Source organism: Juglans microcarpa x Juglans regia, chromosome 4S, assembly GCF_004785595.1.
Source record: "Juglans microcarpa x Juglans regia isolate MS1-56 chromosome 4S, Jm3101_v1.0, whole genome shotgun sequence".
NCBI classification, from domain to species: Eukaryota; Viridiplantae; Streptophyta; class Magnoliopsida; order Fagales; family Juglandaceae; genus Juglans; species Juglans microcarpa x Juglans regia.
Window position 1 is genome coordinate 18026359 of NC_054601.1, and position 25678 is coordinate 18052036.

Below are 25678 nucleotides of genomic sequence, written 5' to 3' on the forward strand. Positions count from 1 at the left end.
TTTGCATGATCTATTTGATCTTAGTTTAAGTGCTTTTTCTTTTGTGAACCTAAGAATCAGAAACCTTCCAACTTTTATTGATTGGTAATTACAATGCATTACTTCACCTTCTGCCCTTTGCTTATGGGGGAGGATACATCGTTTTGCCCAAGTACGCTTAGTAACTTAGTAATTTGCATTGTTCTGGAATACTATCTTGTTCAAATACATAGTTTAATGCTATATGCATGTACTCCAGAAACACCACGTGTAACACCCCGCTCCCCTAGGGTTAAGAACGACATCATTTTTAGAAAATTTAGGGGAACCGGAGTGCTACTAACTTTGCCCTTTCTTTGTCTTTTGGCGCTAGATACAAAAGATTCCGTAATAATCAGAACTTAAAAGCTCTGTACATGATCTAGGTCTCTGACTCGCTTTCATGGGCTAAGTCCCGTCCTGCAACTCCATCCTCATAAACATTCTCACCTGGTTAAAACATAAAATCATACAGAAGAAAAATGAGTTGAATAAGTAGTACATATAGTAAACAACATAATAACATAGGTTTTTTTGAAATATGTGAATACTTAATACTTATACTTGTTACTAAGCACAACTCATTAAACTTGTATATTTCTTTCTTTAATGGTCAGGACACCTTAATCCCCGTGTGTAGGGTTGTGCACAGGTTCCACATCTTGTGGCCACAAGGAGAACCGCTAATCATATCATAACATACTATGGTGGACCACGCTTAGGTCTATGACTTTTACATCCAGTCATAAATTTTTTTGATTAGTAAATAAGAATTTTATTGAAAATAGGCGAAGCCAAGTACACGGGACGTACAAGAGCCACACCTAGGCATGACTGTCTAAAGATACAAGAAAATCATGTACGTTCATGCGTTAAAATCTATTACAATTGACCAATGGAATAAAGCATGAAGAAAAAAAGTTCTAAACTCGTCCATTGTCCGTTCACGATCCTCAAAACTCCGACCATTCCTCTCCATCCATATGCACCACCATAGGTAGGTCGGTATCATCTTCCACATAATTGCAATTTGAGAGTTACCCCGGATGCCTTGCCAGCTGGCCAAAAAGTCAGCAACCCTTCTTGGCATTACCCAAAAGGGTCCCACTCTCGCAAGGATATCGTTTCATAAGCTCCTGGCTACGTCACAATGTAATAATAGTTGATCCATAGACTCACCACTTTTCTTACATATGTAACACCAATCCAATACAATGAGTCGGTGTTTCCTTAGATTATCTAAGGTGAGAATCTTCCCTAATAAAGCTGTCCATACAAAAAAAGAAGCTTTTTATCTAAGGTGAGAATCTTCCCTAATAAAGCTGTCCATACAAAAAAGAAGCTTTTTTTTTTTTTTTTGGGGGGGGGGGGGGGGGGGGGGGGGCGCTTAGTCTTCCATATGTTCTTCCATGGGAATGTTCTTGTAGAGTGTCATAAGAGACTTATGGCTGTACAGTAAAGTTCACCTTCCTGAATGGTGACCACATCATCTTATTTGCTCCTCCAATCACTCTACAATTGTACACAAGATTGAAGAAATCTGTAAATGTGTCAATTTTTCAATTTTGGGCAGCTCAAGGAAAATAATATTCCATTGGGGAGAGCCAATAGAGAGATCCATAAGCTCTGCTACTGTAGCCGCCTCTATTTGTGCAATGCTGTATGGTATTGGGTAGGCTTCTTTGAGGATTCGATTTCCACACCATAAGTCATTCCAGAATTTAATTCTAGAGCCATCCCCAACTACAAACCGTGTTGATTGATGGAGATTGGTCCAGCCTCTTCTTATGTGTTTCCAAAGCCCCACCCCATGTGGTCTCACCTCATTTGAGCACCATCCTCCCGACAATCCACCATATTTTAATGTCATGTTTGTGAGAATGGCCGAATTGAATGGCCTTGAGTTCTGTATATTATATATAGACTTTACAAGGATGCTATACATGGAAAGCAAATAAGTTCCCGCATGATTCTAGCCCTATACATGTAAACTATAATCTGTCAAATAATGTATGCTAACTGTACAGAATAATGAATGGAGAAATAAGGAAACAATTGTGGGCTAAAATAAGGAAAGAAGTGTGGACAGCAAAGCTGTCCGTTGACATTTAAATCTATGATCACCCTTGACAAAGCTCCCCTCTTCGTGATAACTCCATAACCATTTACCCAGTAAAGCCTTGTTGAAGACCAATAAATTCCGAATTCCAAACCCACCTTCACGTATAGGGGGTACAAACCGTAGCCCAATTCACCAAACGAAACTTGAGTTCTTTGTCTATTCCTGGAAATCTCTTTGCAATTTCTCTAACCGGTGAGCCACCTTGCATGGTATTGGAAATAAAGATAAAAAGTAAGTAGGCCAGTTGGATTGAGTAGTTTTGATCAACGTAACTCTACCACCTTTGGACAATAAAGCCTCTTCCAACTCACCAGTTTGCGCTCCATTTTTTCCAGCACCGCGTCCCCTGGATATTGGCCAAGTCCAAAACAGTTGGAACATTTCCAATCGGGTCTAATTCTGACTTAGTAAGATTCACTTTCAAGCCCGATACCACTTCAAAATGGAGTAAAAGAGCCCATGAAGTTTGAATGTGATTACAACTAGCCCCACTGAATACAAGAGTGTCATTTGCAAAAAAGAGGTGGGTCATCTCAAGTGTGCCAATTCATGCATTCCCAACAATAATAGAAATCTCCCTTCCACGAGACCTGCAATCTTTTTATTAAAAGCTTACATTATGAAAACAAATAGTAATGGAGATAAGGGATCACCTTGCCTTAAACCCCTTGAACTACTGAAGAAATCCATTGGGGTACCGTTCACCAAAATAGAGAAACATACGGTGGAGATGTCAAATTTGATCCAAGAACACCATCTTGCTCCAAGTCCACATCTCTCAAGCGTGTGTAACAAACAATTCCAGTTTGCATGATCATAGGCCTTCTCCATGTCAAGATTGTGTAATAACCCTGGTTCACCCGGCTTGATGCGACTCTCCAAGCATTCATTGGCGATGAGCACCGAGTTAAGAATTTGCCGACCTTGTATGAATGCATTTTGAGGCTTGGATATGATCTTCTCCAATACCATACTCAATCTATTAGCCACTACCTTCGAAAGGATTATGTACATACCACTCACCAAGCTAATAGGACGAAAGTCCTTAATCTCCACCTCCCCTGGCTTCTTTGGGATAATAGCAATGAAAGTACCATTTAGGCTTTTTTCAAACTTACCTTGTTCATGAAACTCATGGAAGAAGCTCATGATGTCATCTTTAACTACCTCTCAACATGCCTTAAAGAAGGCCATAGTGAACCCGTTCGGACTTGGAGCTTGGTCACCTACCATACTTCTCACCACCTTGCGAATCTCCTCCTCCTCAAATGGGCTCTCTAGCCAACTTGCTTCTTGCTGGTCAATTGACTAAAAAACAAGGCCTTCCAGACATGGTCTCCAAGAAAATTGCTCCGAAAATTGTTGTGCATAGTAATTTTTAATGTGATCCGTGATCTCAGATGGATTCGATGTAAGATGTAATCCATCTCTTGGTACCATCTAGTTATAATTGCATTGGTACCATGCATCTCTTATGGCCATTCTTAAATCTTCTTTCACAACTTGTCTTTTATCTTTCTTACCATGAAGTATGTAGAACACATAATAGCTTATCGTAATTGTAAATGAAAACATATCATGATGCATGTAAAACACATTAACATGTCATTCATCATCACTTGATATGTAAAAAGGGGCTTCCAACAAAGGGCATGCATTCATAATACTTTTATAAAAGACATGTCATTTCTAGTACATATATGGAAGGGTATAATTACGCTACTTACCTCGTAGCACTAATTCAATATTTCCGGCTTTTAATCGATCACATATAAATATAGGCATGTAACTTGCGTCAATTTCTATCAATTTCTAATTAAACATATACTTCGCTATTGAAACCATAAATACATTAAATAACCTATGTTTCCCTAAAGCCTAAAATCATCATGACCCTAAAGTATCATCACTCCCCAAATAATTGATGTCCACATGATTTCTCCAAATAATTACACGATTAAACCTTCCACATCCAACGTCTATTTCTCTTGATTTTATCATAAAAATATCATCATAAATAATAAACACTATGGATCACTCACTGTTAAGGGGAATTTATGTAATTTGATTTCTAAGGGACTTAATTCTTATGTGAAGTCTTAGATTATAGACATTTTTCAGCCATTGGAGAGGAAAGGAGTGGTCTTACATGGAGCAGTTGTTCGATGTGGGTTGTGGCTGCATTTTCCGGCGAGGAGTGATGGTGGCTGTCCAGGGCGGTAGAAACACAAAAATGAGAGAGAGAGAGAGAGAGAGAGAGAGAGAGAGAGAGAGAGAGAGAGGCAACTGAGAGGGGCTAGGCTTCCATGGTGGTTGACCTCTATGTGTGACGGTTCTCGGCTAGGCTTCCATGGTGGTTGGCCTCTGTTTGTGGCGGTTCTTTGCTGGGTCTTCCAATGGTTTGCAGTGGTGGACTTGGGGTGTGACGTTGCGGTGGAGAGAATTGCTACGTGAGTTGGTTGTGGGCTCTCTGCAACTACTGTGGCTTGTGTGGCTTGCTAGCGAGGTGATTGATGGCGGGGCGAGGCTGGGCAAGTGGTTCTTTTGTGGTGTAGGTCGTACATATGGCTTGGAGCCTCTGTTCCAGGTAAAATAGGGGCTGTTCCTAGGGGCAGCAGTGGCTTCGGCGGAGGTTGCAGCTAAGGTTCTGAGCATAAGAGAGAAACGGTTTGGAGTGCGGCAACCCTAGCACTAGGTTGAACTGAAGATTTCTCACGTAATATATGGGAAGTGTGGGTCTGGAGTATTTGTACCGCTGGGTCATGGGTCTTAAAATCGGATTTGGGGCTTGGTTGGGTCCTATTATGGGCTTAGTATATGGATTAAGGCCGCTTTAAGGAACCTAATTAAACTCTTGGGCTTGCCCATAGTTTAATGGACCAAATTTTCAATAAATTCCAATGGGCCTATCTTGAGCCCAAAGTAAGCCCTAACTTGTCCAATAAATATTTTTTTTTTTTTTTTTATGATAAGTAAAAATAATTTATTAATCCACAGAATTAGGCAAAGCCCAAGTACACAGGAGGTATACAAGAGATGAACCTCATTACAAGCTAAGAGCTGTGAAAAACAGCATAAAAGTAATTAAAACTAATCCCATTCAATACAATAGCCGAAGCCCAAAGTGACAATGTATGAAAGAAAAAATCCCTAAACCTGCCCATCGAACGTTCCCTATTATCAAAACAGCGACCATTCCTCTCGTTCCAAGTACACCACATTATACATAAAGGCACCATCTTCCAAATAGCCGCAATTTGACGATTGCCCTTAATTCCTCTCCAACATGTCGATAAATCTACCACCCTCCTTGGCATTACCCATGCAATACCAAGCCTAGTAAAGATTTAATCCCATAAAGCCTTAACCATGTCTGAAGGAGAAGATGTCTGCTGATTCTCCCTTTCTTTTACACATAAAAATCAATCTGTTATAAAAAGACCACGCTTTCTCAACTTATTGATGGTCAATCTTTTCCCGTGGGAGGCTAGCCAGCCTAAGAAAGCAATCTTAAGAGGAACATTACTTCTCCAAATGCTCCTCCAAGGGAAAGCAATGGAGGAGTGGGTTGGCATAACCTTATAAAAGGATCTGGCCGAAAAATTCTTATTCCCGGAATGTGTCCAAAGCAACCGGTCCTCCCCTCAGCCTTTAAATTCAGCACATATAACGCACTGTAAAATTCAGTAATAACCCCCACCTCCCAATTTTACAGCTCTAATAAACATCACGAACCGTTGAAGAGAATCAGTAGAAATGTCCATGTTATCAGGCACTGACGCATCCTTATCCAATGCAATCCTATAAAGAAACGGGAAAGTGTTCTTCAAGGCAACATCACCACACCAAATATTGTACCAGAATCTGATTTGTGTTCCCCTTCCCACCTTAAATCTGAAATTGCTGAAGAAATCTTCCCATCCCTTCCGGATAAATTTCCAAACTCCCACACCTAATGAGCACCAACCTCCCCAAATACTCCCATATTTAACATCAACAATAAATATTTTTAGGCTTTTAAAATAATTCTTTAGCCCATTGCCAATTAAATATAGGCCCATTTGTTCCATAAATAGTAAATGGGTTTTAACCCAATTATTGGGCCCAATAAAAATCCTCAATTCACCATACCAATTTTTCTATTCAAAATTATCCAATAAGTTTCAATTGGGCTTCCCAAAAAAATTGGCCCATTAATACATAATTTAGTCTCAATAAACTTATCCCTATACCGACCTTAGAAATGTTGAACTGGGTCGTTACACCACTTTGCTTTACTGGTATGCTTTGTAGTTAGTTGATGGAATTAGTTTGCCTTTTTGTCATATTGTCTTTTCAGGTCATAGCTTTCTTGTACACTGCTTTGAGAAGTGCTGACCTTGGATTAAGAACTGCACTCATTGTTACTCCTGTTAATGTGCTACATAATTGGCGGCAAGAGTTCATGAAGTGGAGGCCTTCAGAGTTAAAACCTCTACGTGTCTTCATGCTTGAAGATGTATCAAGGTTTAATAATCTTTCTTTGTGGTCTAATTACGAAACAATGTATATATATATATAGATATATTATCTGTGGTGGGTATTGGCATTTTTGAACTACATGAATCTAATTATAGTCCTTTTATAAATGTTATGATGTGAGTGTTGTGTTTTTTTTAGTCCAATCAGATTACTAGTGAAACAATAAAAAAAAATGAAGTTCTTGCATTTTATGATACTTAAGATAGTGCCTTACTCGCAAATATATACTTACCATATCCTCCCATTGGCCACTTCGCAACTTTTCATCTCGATAATGTGTTTTGACAGGGAGAGAAGAGTGGAATTATTTGCAAAGTGGAGAGCAAAGGGTGGTGTCTTCTTGATTGGCTATACAGCCTTTCGGAACTTATCCCTTGGAAAGAATATGAAGGATCGGCACATGGCTAGAGAAATTTGTTACGCCTTGCAGGTGACTGTTATTGACATCTTAAATTCTATCTTGCAACATTGGTTTTAAATTTGTACTTGCCAGACTTAAAATGGATTAGGTAAAATATTTGGCTTTATTATTACTTGTGTTGAATGTAAAGTAATTGGTTTACAGTATTTAGTAAGATTGCCATTTTTATTGTTTCATCAGTATTTAAAAGTGCATTAAAGTGCATTTCCCATGGTATTGAGATGTACCGTGAGCCACTTGGTTTATGTGCCCAATTGATTTTCCTTGTCTTTCTCCAAATAAAAAGAAAAGAAAATATCTTTGTTGGCCTTTCCTGATCACGCAAGTCTTTGGAAGAATCTTCATTTTGGTCCTTGCTAGCCTTTCTTCGTGATTTATATGATGTTTGTATATATTTTGAAACCCACCTCCTTATTTTCCGCTGTTCTTTACATGCTCTCTCTATTGCATTGAAGACTGTTTCAGGGTATCTATTTTTCACTTTGTGCCTTTATTATACATGTGATGGATAATATGTTCTTATACAGGCTTAAATAGCAAACAAACTTATCTGGGCATCCCTGATGGATTTGGATTTTGGCTTGCTTTATTTGAGTTGAGTCAAACCATTTGTTTGTTGCCTAAGAAATAGATGGTCGTTTAATCTTCTTGGAAGCCAGCAAAACTGGGATTTTGATGCTCTTCCATTGTACGTTTGGATTGTTCAGTTACTCTACCAATTTCCAAATAATTTTACGACACTGAAGCCTTACAGCATGAGGATAGGTTCAAATCACGATAGATTTTAATTTAGGTTATTTCCACCATTTTAAACACAGTTTAATGTTTTTTTTTCTGTCCAGTACAACGGATTACTTCATGTTTTAGGCCTCAGCTGATTACGTCAGGCTCTTATTATTACAGGCTCTTAATATTGTCATACTCCTTGTGTCATTGATAGCTGAACATTACATATCAAAAAAATTATTGATAACTGAAAATTCCTATATATTTTTTTACTTTTTGTTTAATTGTTCTCTTCTATTTTACAAGTAGATTATGGTTCATTCCTGTTGCATCATTGAATGATGAAAGTTAATTAGTAATCATTATCTTAGAAGGCATCATGTGTTTGTCTAAATTTCTAATAAAGAACGTTTCTTCTAGTTGAGTTTTCATGTTTAAAACATATTGTTGCTATTTTGTATCAATTTCTAGCTGGTCAGCTTTTGTTTCCCCACGTGTTCTTTTATTTATTGTACAATGTGACAAAATTGCTTTTCAATCACTAGGATGGACCGGATATTCTTGTTTGTGATGAAGCCCATATTATTAAGAATACTAGGGCTGATACAACCCAAGCCTTGAAACAAGTGAAATGCCAGAGAAGAATTGCATTAACTGGATCACCTCTTCAGAACAATCTCATGGAATATTATTGTGTAAGTTCACAGGATGGCCATCCATTTTCTGAATTTTTATATATCATTGTATTATATGTGTTTCAAGCTTTCTGGAATTTTATTTGAAACAGATGGTTGATTTTGTAAGAGAGGGTTTTCTTGGAAGCAGCCATGAGTTTAGGAACCGGCAAGATTTCTTCACCTCCTTTACCCTGATTTGTGGCCTATCTTTAGTTATTTCCATCTCTCTTAATTACACTTTTCCTTCTGTGCAGCTTCCAAAATCCTATAGAGAATGGTCAGCATACTAATTCTACTCTTGATGATGTGAAAATTATGAACCAAAGGTCTCATATCCTCTATGAACAGTTGAAAGGATTTCTCCAGAGAATGGACATGAATGTGGTGAAGGAGGACCTACCACCTAAAACTGTCTTTGTAATAGCTGTAAAGCTTTCTCCTATACAAGTGAAACTATATAAGAGATTCCTTGATGTGCATGGATTCACTAAGGACAAGGTCTCTACTGAACGGATCATAAAGAGAAGTTTTTTTGCTGGGTACCAAGCCTTAGCTCAGGTATGTTGTTGTCCGTATGCTTACACTTGGACACATTACAGTAATAAGGTGTCAGCAAGTGTTGTTTGAAGAGTAAAAATTTAGATTATTTAAGCTTTCCTAATTACTTTGCTTCTTCTTCCTTATTTATTTATTTATTTATTTTTTTTGTTAATTTGATTTCTAAACTTTACTTACACTGAGCGGTAATTACTATATTACATTGGATTACAATGTATCCAATTGCTGAGAATTGAAATTTGATCTCTTTGCATATTATACAAGCAGCAGCTAGCTCCCGACTCCATTAACCTCACAAGTAATTTCATTAACCTCACAAGCTAGTCAATTAGCTACTTTATTTTTTCAATATTCAATACTTAATATAATTATAAATTTATTATTAATAGGTATTTATTCTTAGATTAAAATTTAATCTAAGAATAAATTTATAAAATAAATTTTTAGATTATAAAATTTATAATTATAAATGGTGATCCCTTGGGTTTCTTTAATAGTTCGCGGGAGTTGCGACAAGGTGATACACTATCACCTCTCTTATTTGTTCCTGTCATGGAGGCCCTAAGCAGAATGGTGTCGGCTTCAGTAGAGGGCAGATTTTTTTCAGGTTTTTCAGCAGGAGGTAATCATCATGGCTCCACCATTATTTCACATCTTTTGTTTGCAGACGACACGCTGCTATTTTGTGAGGAAAATCCAGGTCATATTCAATCTTTGAAGGCTATCTTACTTTGCTTTGAAGCGGTATCCGGGTTAAAAATAAATCTCTCTAAGATGAAGATGGTTGCGGTGGGTGATGTCAGCAATATTAGGGGGCTGACTAACATACTGGGCTGTGTAGTCTCTTCGCTGCTGATGAAGTACCTTGGTCTTCTGTTGGGGGCAACATTCAAAGCTAAGACTATTTGGGAGGAGGTGTTAGAGAAAATAGAGCATAGGCTGGCTGGGTGGAAAATGTTGTATCAATCTAAAGGGGGTCAGACTACACTAATTAAGAGTACTCTATCAAACCTTCCCACATATTTCTTGTCTTTATTTCCTCTTCCAGCTAGTGTTGCATCTCAGATTGAGAAACTTCAATGAGATTTTCTGTGGAGTGGACTAGGTGATGAGTTTAAACTTCATTTACTTGGGTGGGATAAGGTGTGTACTCCTTTGAGGGATGGTGGATTGGGGGTTCGCAATGTGAGGGCTTTTAATAAGGCTTTTCTTGGGAAATGGCCGTGGCGATATAATTATGAGAGGGAAGCCTTATGGAAGGTGGTGATTGATATGAAGTATGGGAGTACAAGGAAGGGTTGGTGTTCTAATGAAGTTAGGGGGGCGTATGGAGTGGGGTTATGGAAGTATATCCGGAAAGGTTGGTGGTCTTTTTTTAGCAACACTAGGCTGTGTATGGGGGATGGCAGTAGAATTAGTTTTTGGCATGATTGGGAAGTAGGTGTTCTGGTGGAATTCTTTAACCGGCTATATAACTTTACTCCTGCTGTTACAGTGGTGGATAAGATGGAATGGAGACTTTCAAGTTAAGGAAAATTTTCGGTTTGCTCTTTCTATGAGACACTTACAGCTCAAGCTAGGCATAATTTTCCTTGGAAGAACATATAGAGGAGTAAAGCACCTACTAAGACTGCGTTCTTTGTTTGGACAACAGCCTTGGGGAAGATTATGACCATTGATAATCTAAGAAAACATGGGCTTATAATCATATACTGGTGCTGTATGTGCAGAAATAGTGGTGAAATAGTGGATCATTTACTCCTACATTGTGAGTTTGCTCGGGCCATATGGAATTACCTTTTCAGCAAAGTGGGATTAGGATGGGTAATGCTAGGGAGGGTGGTTGAACTACTAGCAAGTTGGAGAGGGATCACAAGGACACTATAGATTGCAGCTGTGTGGAAGATGACTCCCATTTGTATATTTTGGTGCATTTGGAGTGAAAGAAATGATAGACATTTTGAGGGTCGTGAACGCTCATTGGAAGTGTTTAAGATCTTTTTCTGGAAGACTTTATTTATGTGGGCCATTGCTATAGATTTAAATGGTCTCAGCTTCCATGATTTTCTTGTAACAATTTCTAGTTCCTAAATAGGTGTAAACACATGTATACCTTTTGTGTACTTGGGTTATGTCTATCCTTATATCATTAAAATATCTTCTTACTTATAAAAAAAAAATTAATGGTGATTAGGAGGAATGGTGATTCCCAAATATAGCAAAACAAAATGTGATATGATGAGATAGAATGCAGTAAAAACAGACAGGGAATGGTTTACCTACTCTAATAGTTAGAACAAATCCTTTAATTCCGAAGTAAAGAATTGGAATGAAAGGCATGGATGATATTAAGAGGTTTCTATAAGTACGAGGAGTACTTGAAGGAAGAAAAGGGTGAGTGGCCATGGAAACTGAACTTTTGAAGCACTATAGCTTTTGGAGGAAAAGCTTTAATGCCTATTTACAAGAACAATGAAGACGTCCAAAGTTGCTTGAAATTTTTGGGATTAAGTTTATGAGTCTCACCTTGAAAAAGTTTGGGAGGGAGTGGTTGATCATTGGCTAACATGTGAAACAACAGCATCAGATAATTAATTTGGTTTTATGGCTGGAAGGTCAATCACGCAATCTGTTCTCTTTGGTGTTCAATGGATAATATAAGTAAACCCTAGGGGTTGGCTAAAGTGGTAAGGGCCATAGTCTTGGTCGTATACTGTGATACCCCATATGATAAGGATAAGGGTAGGTTGTGTATGGGATCCCACATTGCTTGGGAAGTAGTTCGTACTCTTTTTAAATTTTCAATGGGGCTCCAATTGTATCATTGACTAGTCCTTTTGGAGTATAGGCCATGTGGTTTGGGCTTTCCATTGGGGCGTTACAAATGGTATCAGAGACTATCCCAACTAGAAATGTGGGACTTTAGCCATGCCAACTACAACGGATAAGTCCGACGAGGACGTTGGGAATTTTTTGGTGGTGGGGTGGGGTGGGGGGGGGGGGGTAAGTAGGTACATTGCTTGGAAAGGAGAAATTCTTGCTCTTTATAAGGTTTTAATGGGGCTCTAATTGTATCATTGACTAGTCCTTTTGGAGTATAGACCATGTGATTTGGGCCTTCCATTGGGGCATTACATATGCTCCCTCCAGATGGTTCGAACCCTTGGGTGTAAAAAATTTGTAGGGACCACCATCGGTGGGAAGCTAATGTTCACTTGATTTGTGTGATGGGGATGCTTTACACAGATCCTGGGTTTAGCTAGGTTAAAGAAATGCCGTGTTTGCATGGTCTCCGGGATTTCTCATTATAAAAAATATAAGCAATGAGTTAAAATGCCCTTTTATAGTGTACCTAGAGATGTAATGTGATGGACTTCAGAAAGAAAAGGGACTTTTCGTAAGTATACTAACTCCGCCATACATCTTTTATTTTCTTACCACAATTGATTTTCATCAAGGATTAGCATTTTAAGTCACTATCTATGAGTATTTTATTTTCATGTATGGAAAGAAATGGTTGGTATTTTGAAGATTGAGGAAGGACATTGGAAAAACTTTAACACCTATTTTTCAAAACTTTGTTCCTATGGGTGATAGCTATTGATTTCAATGGATTAAGCTTTCATGATTTTCTTGTATCTGCTTCTATTTCTTAACTAGGTGTTGTCTCTTGTAGTCCTGTGTACTTGGGCTTTGCCTATGCTATACTGTCAATAAAATTTATGTTTACCTACAAAAAAAAAAAAAAAAAAGTATATTTTTCATGTATAATTATGAACACCCTGAAACTGTTTGATCATTCCTGAAATATTGCCATTCTTCTAAACCAATTAATGTTGGCGAGTTATAAACATATCTTCTGTAAGAGCAGAGGTCCTTGATGTATATAAAGTCTTCCGCATTGTTTATTTATATTGTTGTAATGAAAAACTTTTGTTTTTAGTAGATATGGAACCATCCTGGTATCTTGCAATTGACAAAAGAAGACAGAGACTATGTAAGGCGTGAAGCTGCTGTTGAGAATTTCCTTGTGGATGGCAGTTCTAGTGATGAAAATATAGATTATAATATGGTTCTTGAAGGTATTTATTATCCCTTCTCTTGATTCCTGTAATTCACCAGACTTGTCTATTGGTATGTTTCTTGAGTCCTTGACTATGATAGTTATTGGCTTGCTATCTCACGCCCTCAAATTAATGCTGCAAGTTGTTATAAGTTATTCTATACACAAATTCTACCACTTGCTTATCTTGTTTTGTTATATCTTATGTCTAAAAAAATGTATTTAATTGCCTGATAGATCGTGACACAATTGTCTTTGAAAAACCTGTACATGCTTTAAGCATTCCAGTTGGGTGTCTTTGCGTGATTGTGTATGTCTGTTTATTTCGTTTTAATTTGAAATACCTATATTTGTATTTAGCTACGTAATGCTGGTACTTTGACACTCTTGTAGTAGGATTCCTACCATTTCCCCTTTTTAATTAATCAAATACACTTTGGATTCAGGTATACTTACTGTGTCCTGAGCCAGCACCCTCTTTTGTTATTAAAATTTTTTTATCTTACTCATTCCGAACAAGAAGGACAGAAAAATACACCTAGGATCTTAATTTTTGCCTTGGAAATGATGATGCAGCTTTTCCGAAAAGCTTCACTCATAATTAGGTTTCCATGAGAAGTTTGTTCTCATTTGTTGTAGAAATATTCAACAAATGAAAGCAAGATCATCTTGGTATTTTATATCATTTTTGGGCACAAAAGATATAAATCATTGCAGGCCAACTTTGATTTTTCTGGTGTTGAGCCTCTCCCATGCTTACAGAAACTAGAATAGTTATGTTGGTAGCACCCATAGTTTGGCAATTCTGATGAGATTGTCTTCTTGGTTGCTTTTGTTCACTATGTTAAAGGTCTAATGCCGTGTATCAATACTGGCTATGGTGCTATGCTTGTGTATTACTATTTTCAATTCAAAGAAAAATCATTGTTTCCCAGTAATGGATCTTGCTTGGCTGTTCTTATCTTAATTGAGATTAGCCAACTGATACTGGCATGTCAAAAATATCTAAATGCTTCCGCTGCAATCGTTAGAAGTTGGCATTGAAAACTTGGAATTATATTTGGCGTAATTTTGTTTGGAATGCATGGGTCCATTTCGTTTTTGTTTTTGTTTGTTTTCAATACCTCAGATTTTTTTTTTTTATTATTATTATTTTTATTTGAGGAGAAAATACCTCAGACTTGTTTGTTTTTTCTTTGTACTTGGATCCTATGAGTAAATAGCTTGCTAATGACAACGTTTGAACTCTAAATAGAGAAGACGAAGAATACAAATGATTATCTTCATAGCAAGAATGGCAGTGGCTTTTTGCAACAGGTAAGAATTTGAAGAAATTGTGCTGTCGACATTTATGAGGGCATATTCAAAAACATTTCCGTTAGTGCTAGCATTCATGATTTTATTAGTAATATTACTATTTTTTATATCTATGAGATATATCAAACTGAACATGTTTTTATAATTTATTAGGTGACCGCAGGTATTTTGATCTTATTTGATTTGCAGGATAGAAATTGGAATGGAATAGTTGTTTGGTTATGGATGTTTTCAATGTAACGGCTATTCTCCAAATAATAATATATGTTTTGTGATATAGGCTTCTCCCTGAAAGTTGAGAATAGCAACTCCGAACACCTATGAATATCTTATATCTGCAAATAAAAGATTATAAAAATTTGTTAATGAATTAATGATAAAAAAATTTAAATATCATCAATAATAAATATTATTTATTTTTTGTAAACATTATCATTATATATATTTCTTAAAATTTGAACCATCAATTACCCTTTTACTTATTAAAAAAAAAAAAAAATTTGAACCATCAATTATATCTATATTGATTAATGTAATTTTTTGTATATATATATATATATCTCAAAATTTTGTCCATCAACTATATCTATAGTGATTAATGTAATTTTAGTACATAAGGTTTTTATATAAATAGATATATCTTTTACCTATATTACTTATCAAAAAATATATATATATATCTTTTACCTTTTAATATGTAATATTTAGAACAACAGTTTCAAATATTTTTCTTTTGATAAGTAAACGTTTAAATTATATTTATACGAATAAATATAGCCCAAGTACACAAGGGGTATACAAGAGATAACACCTATTTAGGAGGAAGAAATAGAAACAAGGAAATCGTGAAAATCGAGGCCATTGAAATCTACAGCATTGACCCAAAGAAAAAGACTTCTAACAGATAATAATCTAATGTCTTCCAATGAACGCTCCCTGTCTTCAATGGTCTTGTCATTGCATTCCTGCCAAATGCACCATAGAAAACATACATGAAGCATCTTCCACACAAATTCGAAATAAACAATTCCCACATCATATGTCATGCCAAAATTTAGTTCTTGAGCCATCTCCCATAAGAATTCTAGTATGACGAGCAAAGACTCCCCACCTTCGCCTAATGTGCTTCCATAAACCCACACCATAAACCCCATTTACCTCCTAAGAGCACCATCCCCCCCACAAGCCTCCATATCTATAATCAATCACCAACTTCCATAAAACTTCGTATTATAGCGCTAGAGCCATTTCCCAAGTAAAGCCCCGTTGAACACCTTTAGGTTTCTAACTCCCAAACCACTAGAAGAGATTGGGGAGCAAAGACTTCCCAAGGAAGTCACGTTGCAGTTTCTCAATATGTGCCGCCATAATTGTAGGAATTGGGAACAATGATAGAAAATAGGTAGGTAGATTGGAAAGAGTGCTTTTAATTAGAGTAATCCTACCACCTTTCGACAAATACAATCTCTTCCAACTTACTAGTAAAAAAAAAAAAAAAAAAAAAATCTCTTCCAACCTGTCAATCTTCTTTCAATTTTCTCAATTACTACATCCCAAATAGTTTTAGCCCTGAAGTTGGCCCCTAGAAGAAGCCCAAGGTAATTCATAGGGAAAGAAGAGATCTTACAACCAAGGGTGTTAGCCAATAATCGGATAGTACGAATGTTGCCAACTGGAACCAATTCTGACTTGGATAAATTCACTTTTAGCCCATAGATTGCCTCAAAGCAAAGTAGGTGTGCCTGAATCTGGTTTAGATTTGCCTCTCAAAAATAAGGGTATCATCTGCAAAAACCAAATGAGAAATGTGGATAGTACCTCGATGTGTGTCACCAACCAAAATATCAGCCAAAAACACACTGTTAACTATCGCTGAGATCATTCTACTAAGTGCCTCCATGACTATGACAAAGAGAAGTGGGGACAAGGGATCCATCCCCTTGTTAAAAAAACCAATTGGGCAGCCATTCACCAAAACTGAGAATCGCGCCGTCGATATGCACCATCTAATCTATGTGCACCACCTCTCCCCAAAACCACATCTCTTCAGCAAATACAACAAAAAATCCCAGTTGACATGATCATAAGCCTTCTCCATATCTAACTTGCACAAGAGATTCATATTACCTGCTTTTATTCTACTATCAAGGCATTCGTTGGCGATGAGAAATTAATCTAGGATCTTTCTTCCCCGTACAAATGCATTTAGGGGTTTCGTAATGATCCCCCCAAAACTACTCCTAGTCGATTTGCGAGCACCTTGGAAATGATCGTATACACCTTATTCACAAGGTTAATGGGCCTGTAATCCTTCTTAAGCTCCGATGCCCAATCTCCCCGGGAATAAGTGCAATAAAAGTAGCATTGAGGCTTTTCTCAAATTTTCTAACCAAGAAGAATTCATGAAATTCCTTCATTAAGTCTCCTCCTTCACCACTTCTTAACAAGTTTGGAAGAGACCCATAGAAAATCCATCTGGCCCTGGTGTTTTATCTTTTACCATATTTCTTACTACTTCATGAACCTCGGCCTCCTCAAACAGCCTCTCCAACCAGGTGACATTCTGCTGGTCAATGGATTCAAAGGCTAGCCCATCGATCTGCAGCCTCCACTCCTCAAGTTCGGTAACTAACTGCTCAAAATAACCAGCCACATGGTCCTGGATTACCGGGACCTCTGTACAAATAGCTTCATCAATATTCATCATTTCAATGGCATTAGTTCGCCAATGGGAGTTTGCCACTCTATAAAAGAACTTCGTGCTATGATCACCCCCTTTCAGCCACAACGCCCGTGATTTCTGCTACCAAGAAATCTCCTCCAACATGGTGACCCTCTCTAGTTCTGAGACTAGTTCCGTCCTCTGAGCAAGTTCCTCCAATGAAATGGCTCGTCCCTCTAATGCCCTTTCTAGCTCATGATGTTCCTCCAATAGTGACTTCTTGCGGTTGCCTATATCATCAAATGACTGTGCATTCCAAAGCTTAATTTTTTTTTTTTTCAGAGCTTTCAATTTACTTGCAAGAATGAAACTAAGGGTACCTTGGATCTGATATGAGGACCACCATTGCCTAACCCGTTCCACAAAGCCTTCATTCTTTAACCACATATTCTCAAATTTAAAGTATCTTCTTCCTCTTTGAATTCCTCCACAATCCAACAAAATAGGGAAATGATCAGAACATAGGTGAGGTAATCTTTTTTGACATACCTCCGGGTAATGAATTTCCCACTTCGGGGAGACTAAAAATCTATCCAATCTTGACCACAACTGGTTATTGGGCCATGTGAATGCACCACCCATAAGAGGCAAATTCAACAATCCCAGCTAAAAAATACAGTTCGAGAAACTCGATATTGCTGGCTGCAACCTGTTATATCCTGATCTTTCACTTGGGAATCTAACAACATTAAAATCCTCACCTGTACATCACAGCAGGCCCCACCAACTGTATAACCCAGCCAACTCTGCCCCATAAAAGGGTTCTACTGCTATCCAATGTTGGCCCCAGCAAAAGCCCATCTAAAATTATTCTCCACATTTTGAAATGAGCAAGCCACTGTGTACTCCTGATATACTATATTTTTTTTCTATCCCTCATAACTAGTACTCCATCTGATGCTCCAATCGAAGCCAGAAAAACCCAATCGACATATGGACAGCTCCACAAGCTTCTAATAACTTTGACATTGGATTAGTCATCCCAATATTCAAAATTTGACTAATATGGAACTTTTTTACTTTTAGCCAATCACTCAAAACTTAAAGTCTACATTGGATTAGCCATCATAGTCTCTATAATAATAAAATATTATTATTTTTTATCATTAATATTTCTTTAATTAAATTATATAGATCAACATTACTTATATTATAATTTGTTATAAGATTCTTTATATCAATGAAATTTCTTCTTACTTATAAAAAAAAAAAAAATTTTTGTTATAAGATAAGATTATTGCATTATTTTGTACTTTATAAATAATTAATTAAAAGTTTATTCATATTTTCTCATATTATTATAATTTTTGCATGTTATAGATAGATGCAAAAAATAAAAGAAAGATGATTAATATTATTTTATAAAAAAATAATATAGGAAAATGAATTGTAATTCTAGCCTTCTAGGGATGAAGTTACACTAGAGGGAAGGAAAGGAAAACATAAAAGATAATAAAATATTCGAATGAGGATGCTACAGTTCCCTTCATATATGACTCTAGGGATGAAGTTATTGTAGCTCATCTTTCAATTGAATTGTGTTTAGCTAATCCAATGTAGCAGAAATTTAGTGGACATTTTTCAAAATATGACTTTCATTGGCATTTGGCTAATCCAATGCCAGTGCTCTAACAATAATTCTTGAAATATTTCCATCCTGGTTTTCTGCAAACACACAATATCCGCCTTCCACTCTCGGAGAAAATTTTTCATCCGCATGCGCTTATATATCTCGTTAAGCCCTCAAACATTCCATAATATAATCTTAGGCTTCTTGGAGACAATGTCGACCCCCTCCCTTTTGACCTTTCTAGACTTGAGTTTCCCTCATAATTGATAGACCAAGTTAATCTCTTGAGTTCCCTTTGTTTTTTTGCGCCAGATTTCTTGATCTGGATATTTCCAATTTCAATGGCCGTTAACAAAGCCATAAATTGTTCTTCAAAGCCTTCACACTCAATCCCCACACAACCTTATCCATAATGTAGTCCAAAACAGTGTTCTGACGTGGAGGTATAGACTTCAACAGCATTGGCTCCCCATCCATCTCAACCCTTTCATTTGATGCCCATTTCGATGCCACCAATAACCATGTCTTCTCCTCAACAAGAGGACACCTACCTTCCAAGTCTGTAATTTCACGCAGAGGGTCTGTCAACTTTAAGGTTTCTACATTGACTTCCCTAACACCACCAACCCTTGCTAGTTCCAATTCCCCCTCCTCTATGCTTTCCATCGACTCATTTTGACCACACTCTGCAGGAGAACAGTCGGCCAACGATACGAGAAGTGGGTTATCCAAGACTGGGACCATCCCACAGACAGGCTCGCCGGAGGAGATTCCACCACAAGGTCCACCTCCCTATTGGCACCTTCTGTCCACTCTCTGCCGAGAAAATAACTGCCACCGATGTGGGTTTTTGAAAACCTGTGTCTGCTGCGGAGACAACCCTCTCCGTCAACATATCCTCCATCTCCGTTGGATCCTCTGCCTGTGACGAGACCGGTGGCACCATCTCCGGCACCGTTGAAGGGTACCACCTATCGATGGGCCTGCAAGGGTTGGTTCTTGTCTCCTCCAAATAGGGCATGCTTGTTTCTGGAGGTTTTGTTGGCTCACGGGCTGCGGCCCAAATCCTGGACCCAAGCCCAGTTTTGCCTTTCCCTTTATCTTCTGTTCTGCCCCCATTGTAGTGGCCCAGAGTACTTTGAAGCTTGCTGCATAGCCCTCCTTTAACCAGGCCACCCGTATCCTTTCCTCTTGTAACCAAGCCCATCTCTTGTCTAGGTTCCTCAACACTGAATCCCATTTGGAAGCCCCTTTTCTCCAAGCCCACACTCACAGCTCTTTTTTCCTCTTCACATTGTATTGAAAAGTGTACTCTGTCCTGAAGTGGACAAAGTTGCTCCTTCACGTCCAGCAGCGTACTGTGTACGCTCCCCTTTGCCAGGCCGACAATTGGCCTGCGACCGCCACCCTCCCCATTGCACAGTGCCTGTCCCTATGGTATGAGGATCTCTGCCATACCCCTATCCATTATCCAGACTTGCAGAGGCTCCTCTCGGAACTTCCATAACACTGCTTCCTCCACCCTTGTCATTGGGTTGCACCAGCTTTGATGTTGCCTCCAGAACCTCCCTGTTGGAGCGATGTTGCGGTTGAGGAACCGCCGCCATAGGTGCTCTACCCCTGTTACGGTTTAGTCTTCCTTCATTTACAAAATCCCACAACGTCTCCATCATCCTTCTCCATCCCTTCCCCTCTACCTTCTATGGTATGAAGATGAAGTTGCGCCTTCTACCACCACCGTATTCCACTATTGCCATGTACCGACTGCGAATATTAGAGCACCTTTGCGCTATGAAACTGCGATTCCCTTCCCGTATTGTGGTATAGAAATCCTTTGTTGCACCCTTCAAACAATCATTTTTTTTTTATAAGAGTAAATTGATTGATACGAATGAAATAGGCATAGCCCGTGTACACATGAAGTATCCAAAAGAACACCTAAATACATTCTAAGATCAAGAGATTAAAGACAAGAAGTCATGTGCATTCTTTCCATCAAGTACAATGGCTGAAAACCAAAGCATTAAAGTGTGTACAAAAAAATTTTGAAGCTCTGCCATTGTACGCTCCCTATCTTCAAAACACCGCTCGTTTCCAACAATCCTTCAAACAATTCTTTAGTGCTTTGGCAAGCCACTGCACCGTGGACAACTCCATTCTCACCTTATTCATCACCTTCCAGCTTCTCTCAGTAATGAGCAAAGAACTTCCTTCCCGTGAAGATGGAAAGGCCTTCGATTCTATTAGTAAGTGTTTAGGAAACCCCATTCTAGCATTCTAGTCACCCCTACGATTCCAAGCTTACTAAAATCTCACCGTCACATACCACATACCATCATCGGAGAGAAAAAAAAAAATGAAACTTTCCTCATCTGAATTTTGGTTGTACAGAGAGAATATGGCGGGACGTACAAACCATATTAACGGTTTCAAATTATGCTTTTAAATTGCATGTCATTGATTAAATTAGCCCAATAAAAATTTACTACTTATAAAAGTTACAATAAATAATAAATTTCTTTAATAATATTTCTATATAACTCATCTAGCTGTATATATGGAAGTTACCTTCCAAAAAAAAGTTATATATAAAAGTTAGATGTGAATACTAAGATTAATCTACTAATTTTGAATTGTAGTGCATTGTTACCAAAACAGCTATGTTATCCTAGTAATATTGATTCTTAGTAATGTAATTCTGACTGCATTCTAATTTGATTCAACATGTCTAGCGTCTTTTAATGTGTATATTGAGAATATCTTTATTAATAACTTTGTTTTTTTAATCTACAAACCAATTGGTTGAATTTGCTAAATTGAAAGTGAGAAACCCGGATAGTTAGTACTAAAAAACCATAAAGATAACAACTAAAAACAATCATAAAGGAGTATTTATTTCTATATATTTATATATCTGTACGTGCTCATGCTCATGCATGTGTATAATTGTTGTGATGTTCATGACCTTTCTTCAAGTTTCATGTTTGATATTTATCTCTTTTCAGGATTGGTGGAATGGTCTTCTTCATGAAAATAATTTTAAAGAGCTTGATTATAGTGGCAAGATGGTTTTGTTGCTTGAAATCCTAACCATGTCTTCTGATATGGAGGATAAGGTATTGGTCTTTAGCCAGAGCATTCCGACCTTAGATCTGATAGAACTTTATCTATCAAGGTTACCCCGTAGTGGCAAAAGTGGGAAGCTTTGGAAGAAAGGAAAAGACTGGTATAGGTGGGTACATATCTCTAAACATTTTCAACCTGACAGATGTTTCTCTCATCAGCTTCTTGAATATCTATGCTTGACAATTGAAGCCATTAACTTGAATGAAGCAGTTTTGTGGTGTTATAAATTGCAAAAGAAAATCAAAATAGTTGAATGGATTGCGAGTAAAGGGTGGGGTTTCTGTCACTGTGTTCTCTTCTATATGTAAGGTAAACCATGACAGGCAACACCTGATCAATTTTGATTGGGCCCCAACACTTTGATATATCTTTGGGTTTTTTTTTATAGTGATGTAGACTATTTAATTGGTAACCGATGTCTTTTGTAAGGGATGACAAAGAAAAACACTCAAGTTTAATGCTTTTTTTTTTTTTTTTTTTAAATATCTTTATATTTCGGCCCACTCTTGCAATGGCAATCGTGGTTCAATATATATAACAATGTAAATAATTTTACACCACCATTTTAGACAAAGCTCCAAAATACTTGTGGTTTGTGCATGCCTGCGTGTCTATATATATATATATAATATATATATCTGCATGCACACAATTGGAATATTCAGCAGATGCTGACATTGCTGATTCTCTTTCTCACTCATTCTCACCGTTTGTCTGCTTTTTTTTCACTGGTTCTTGTAGTCACTTAGGTGTAGCTCTGATTCTTATGTATGACTTTATATGGAACAATGGTTAACTGAAGTTTTTATGGATATGAATTGCCCTCCGCAAGTGTTTTATTTCTGAAGTTACTCTTTTTTCTTTGAATCTCTGCACAGGCTAGATGGAAGAACTGAGAGCTCTGAGAGGCAAAAGCTGGTGGAGAGGTTCAATGAGCCAACGAATAGGAGGGTGAAGTGCACTTTGATTTCAACACGAGCTGGATCTTTGGGGATTAATCTTCATGCCGCTAACCGCGTTGTTATAGTTGATGGCTCTTGGAATCCGACATATGATCTTCAGGCTATATATCGGGCTTGGAGGTGGGTTTCGGCATCTTTTCATTTAGGCTTGGTTTGGATAGTGAATTGAGATGATTTGTGAATAGTAGTGAGATAGTTTGTGAATAGTAGTGAAATGGTTTGAGTTAAACTGTTTTATGGGGTTTTGGGAAATGAGAGAGAAAAAGTTGAATAAAATTATTATAAAGTTAAAATATTGTTAGAATATAATTTTTGAATATAATTTTTGTTTTGAGATTTCAAAAAGTTGAATTATTTTTTGTGTTTTGTTTGGAAGTTTAGGAAAGTTGTAACAATTAGATAATGATGAGATGAAAAAGTTGACGATTTGCAATTGAAAATTGTTTGTATTTGTGGCGTTTGGATATTGAGATGAGATGGAAGCATTTCTCTATCCAAACCAGGCCTTACTCATAACAAACTTACTGTTTTCTTGGGTGTTAAAATGACAGAAGCATTGTACTTGATAGATTGGTATGTTAAAAATAAGCAGAGTCACAGAAGAGATATAGTTAAGACAAGGATTACGTGGGCTTGCCCTTCCAAAGAACTGCTTCCGCAGCTGGACAGTTCGCCAAATTCACTAGAAACAGAGTTTGGAAAAATAGTGATTTTTTTATAAAATTATATGAAAAAACTACTCAAACTGAGACACTGGATTGTCAAACTCTAAACTAATCTCTGGAATGGGGGATATTTCTGCAATTAAAATCTTAGCACTATTACATTTAGAGCCATGACTTTCAAATCTCGTTATGAAAGACCCATGCAAATTTTTCATGGGATGTGCTTTCCACGAGGAAGCCCAAGTTGTTACAATTATCAGTTTTGTTGGAGTCAAATCAGAGTTTTTTTGCGCCTTTTTTTCCCTCAAGGAGCAAGAAATAAATACTTGCTTGATACGGTTCGAATCGATTATTTCTCATAAAATATTTCCCATATTTTCAGGTATGGCCAAAAAAAGCCAGTGTTTGCTTACCGACTGATGGCCCATGGAACTATGGAAGAAAAAATTTATAAGCGCCAGGTAGTAGAAGAACATAGTGCTTTTATATGATTTTTGTTTCTTACTGGATCTTTAACAAAATAAATGGTTTTAACAGGTGACAAAGGAGGGCCTGGCTGCGAGGGTATTAGATAGACAGCAGGTAGGTAGGACTATTTCTAAAGAAGAGATGTTGCATCTCTTTGAGTTTGGTGATGATGAGAACCTGGACACTCTAACTGATCTGGGCCAAGAGATTGGTCATACAAGGAACAACAATATGACTGGCCAACTTGGAAAATCTCTTAAGCAGGCAATGCCTCTTTCTCATGGAAGCTGCTCTTCAGACAATATAATGGAAAGTTTACTTGGAAAACATTATCCAAGGTAGTTTCTTTCTCTAGTATCTACTGACAAGAGTCTAGTTTGGTGACTTGTCCCAATCCTGATTTATTCTCTATATAACTATTTTATGATCATGCTGTCTGGAACTTTTGAGAGCAATTGTTACTTGTTTAGGGTATGTAACTTGTTGGTTGGTATCAATGTGCAGGAAAGGTCACATCTTACTGATCCTAGTCTTAGTAATTTAAGATGTTACGATTGCATAGTTGTTTGCTTTATTGCTGCTCTCTAAAAGTGATGCCTTTGATTTTTGTTTTTGATTTTCTTTATTTCTTGGTGAATCTTGACTTTCTTCTTTTGATAGATAATCAAGAAATTTTATTTATAGAAGTATGCAAAGCCCAAGTACATAGGGAGTATACATGAGAATAACCGAATTAGAGTTTACAATCAAAAGTAGAAGATCATGGACATTTAGCCCATTAAAAACAATAGCCCCCACCCATAAGAACAAAGTTTTAAAAAAGAAAACTTCTAAGCTCATGTACTGTTCTCTCACGATCTTCGAAGCTTCTATTATTTCTTTCCTGCCAAATGCACCAACACATCTATATATAGAAACCATTCTCCAAATCGTTGCCACTTGTGAATTGCCTCATAGGCCTCTCCAGCTTGCAAGGACATCCACCAGTCTAAGAGGCATGCCCCATAACAATCTATTTCTCGCGAAAAAATTATCCCACATGGTCCTGGCCACCTCGTAGTGTAAAAACAAATGATCTACTGATTCACCATTCTTCTTACACATAAAACACCAGTCCAACACTATTACCCGACGCTTCCTTAAATTATCAATGCTGAGGATCTTGTCTAGAGATGTTGTCCATACGAAAAAAGCTGCTTTTGAAGGAGATTTCTTCTGCCATATGCTCTTCCATGGAAACGTGGTTATTCCAGGGCTCGTTAGAACTTGGTAAAACGATTTGACCATGAATTTTCCTTTCTTGGAGGGGCTCTGGCTCATCTTATCTATGATATTCTCTGTCATGCTTACATAATACAATTACTCATAGGACTCTGTGATAGTCTCCATCTCCCAGTCTTAGGCTACCCTAATGAATTCTACATTCCATTGAGGGGAGTCACTAGAAAATACCAAGAGATCGGCTACCGTTGCATCATTTTCTCTTGCGATCTCAAAAATGGCAAGGAAGGTGTCTTGGAGGCTACGTTGACCCCACCATTTGTCATACCAAAATCTAACATGAGAGCCGTCACCCACCATTAGTACCGTTTATCCCGGTTTCAGACCGGATACCCGGGTATACCTGGCTCGGAACCTGAGTTTCAAACCCAGACCGGGTTCCAGACAAGGTTAGCCCAGGTTATGACCCGGGCTGAAACCCGGATGAATCTGGGTTCCGGGCTTCACCTGGGTTTTTATTT

At 37.6% G+C, this 25678-nt stretch overlaps 1 protein-coding gene across 3 annotated transcripts in view; it reads left to right on the forward strand.

Moving 5' to 3' along the window:
• Nucleotides 1–25678, forward strand: part of LOC121262366 (protein CHROMATIN REMODELING 20) — a 70890-nt gene that overhangs the window by 26544 nt on the left and 18668 nt on the right. For all 3 annotated transcript variants that reach the window (XM_041164817.1, XM_041164818.1, XM_041164819.1), the window contains 11 exons: nucleotides 6480–6646; nucleotides 6950–7091; nucleotides 8354–8503; nucleotides 8596–8651; nucleotides 8740–9043; nucleotides 12990–13125; nucleotides 14362–14423; nucleotides 21721–21947; nucleotides 22720–22923; nucleotides 23851–23929; nucleotides 24006–24274. In XM_041164817.1, coding sequence (XP_041020751.1) covers nucleotides 6480–6646; nucleotides 6950–7091; nucleotides 8354–8503; nucleotides 8596–8651; nucleotides 8740–9043; nucleotides 12990–13125; nucleotides 14362–14423; nucleotides 21721–21947; nucleotides 22720–22923; nucleotides 23851–23929; nucleotides 24006–24274 — 1796 coding nt within the window. The remainder of the gene's footprint in view (nucleotides 1–6479; nucleotides 6647–6949; nucleotides 7092–8353; nucleotides 8504–8595; nucleotides 8652–8739; nucleotides 9044–12989; nucleotides 13126–14361; nucleotides 14424–21720; nucleotides 21948–22719; nucleotides 22924–23850; nucleotides 23930–24005; nucleotides 24275–25678) is intronic.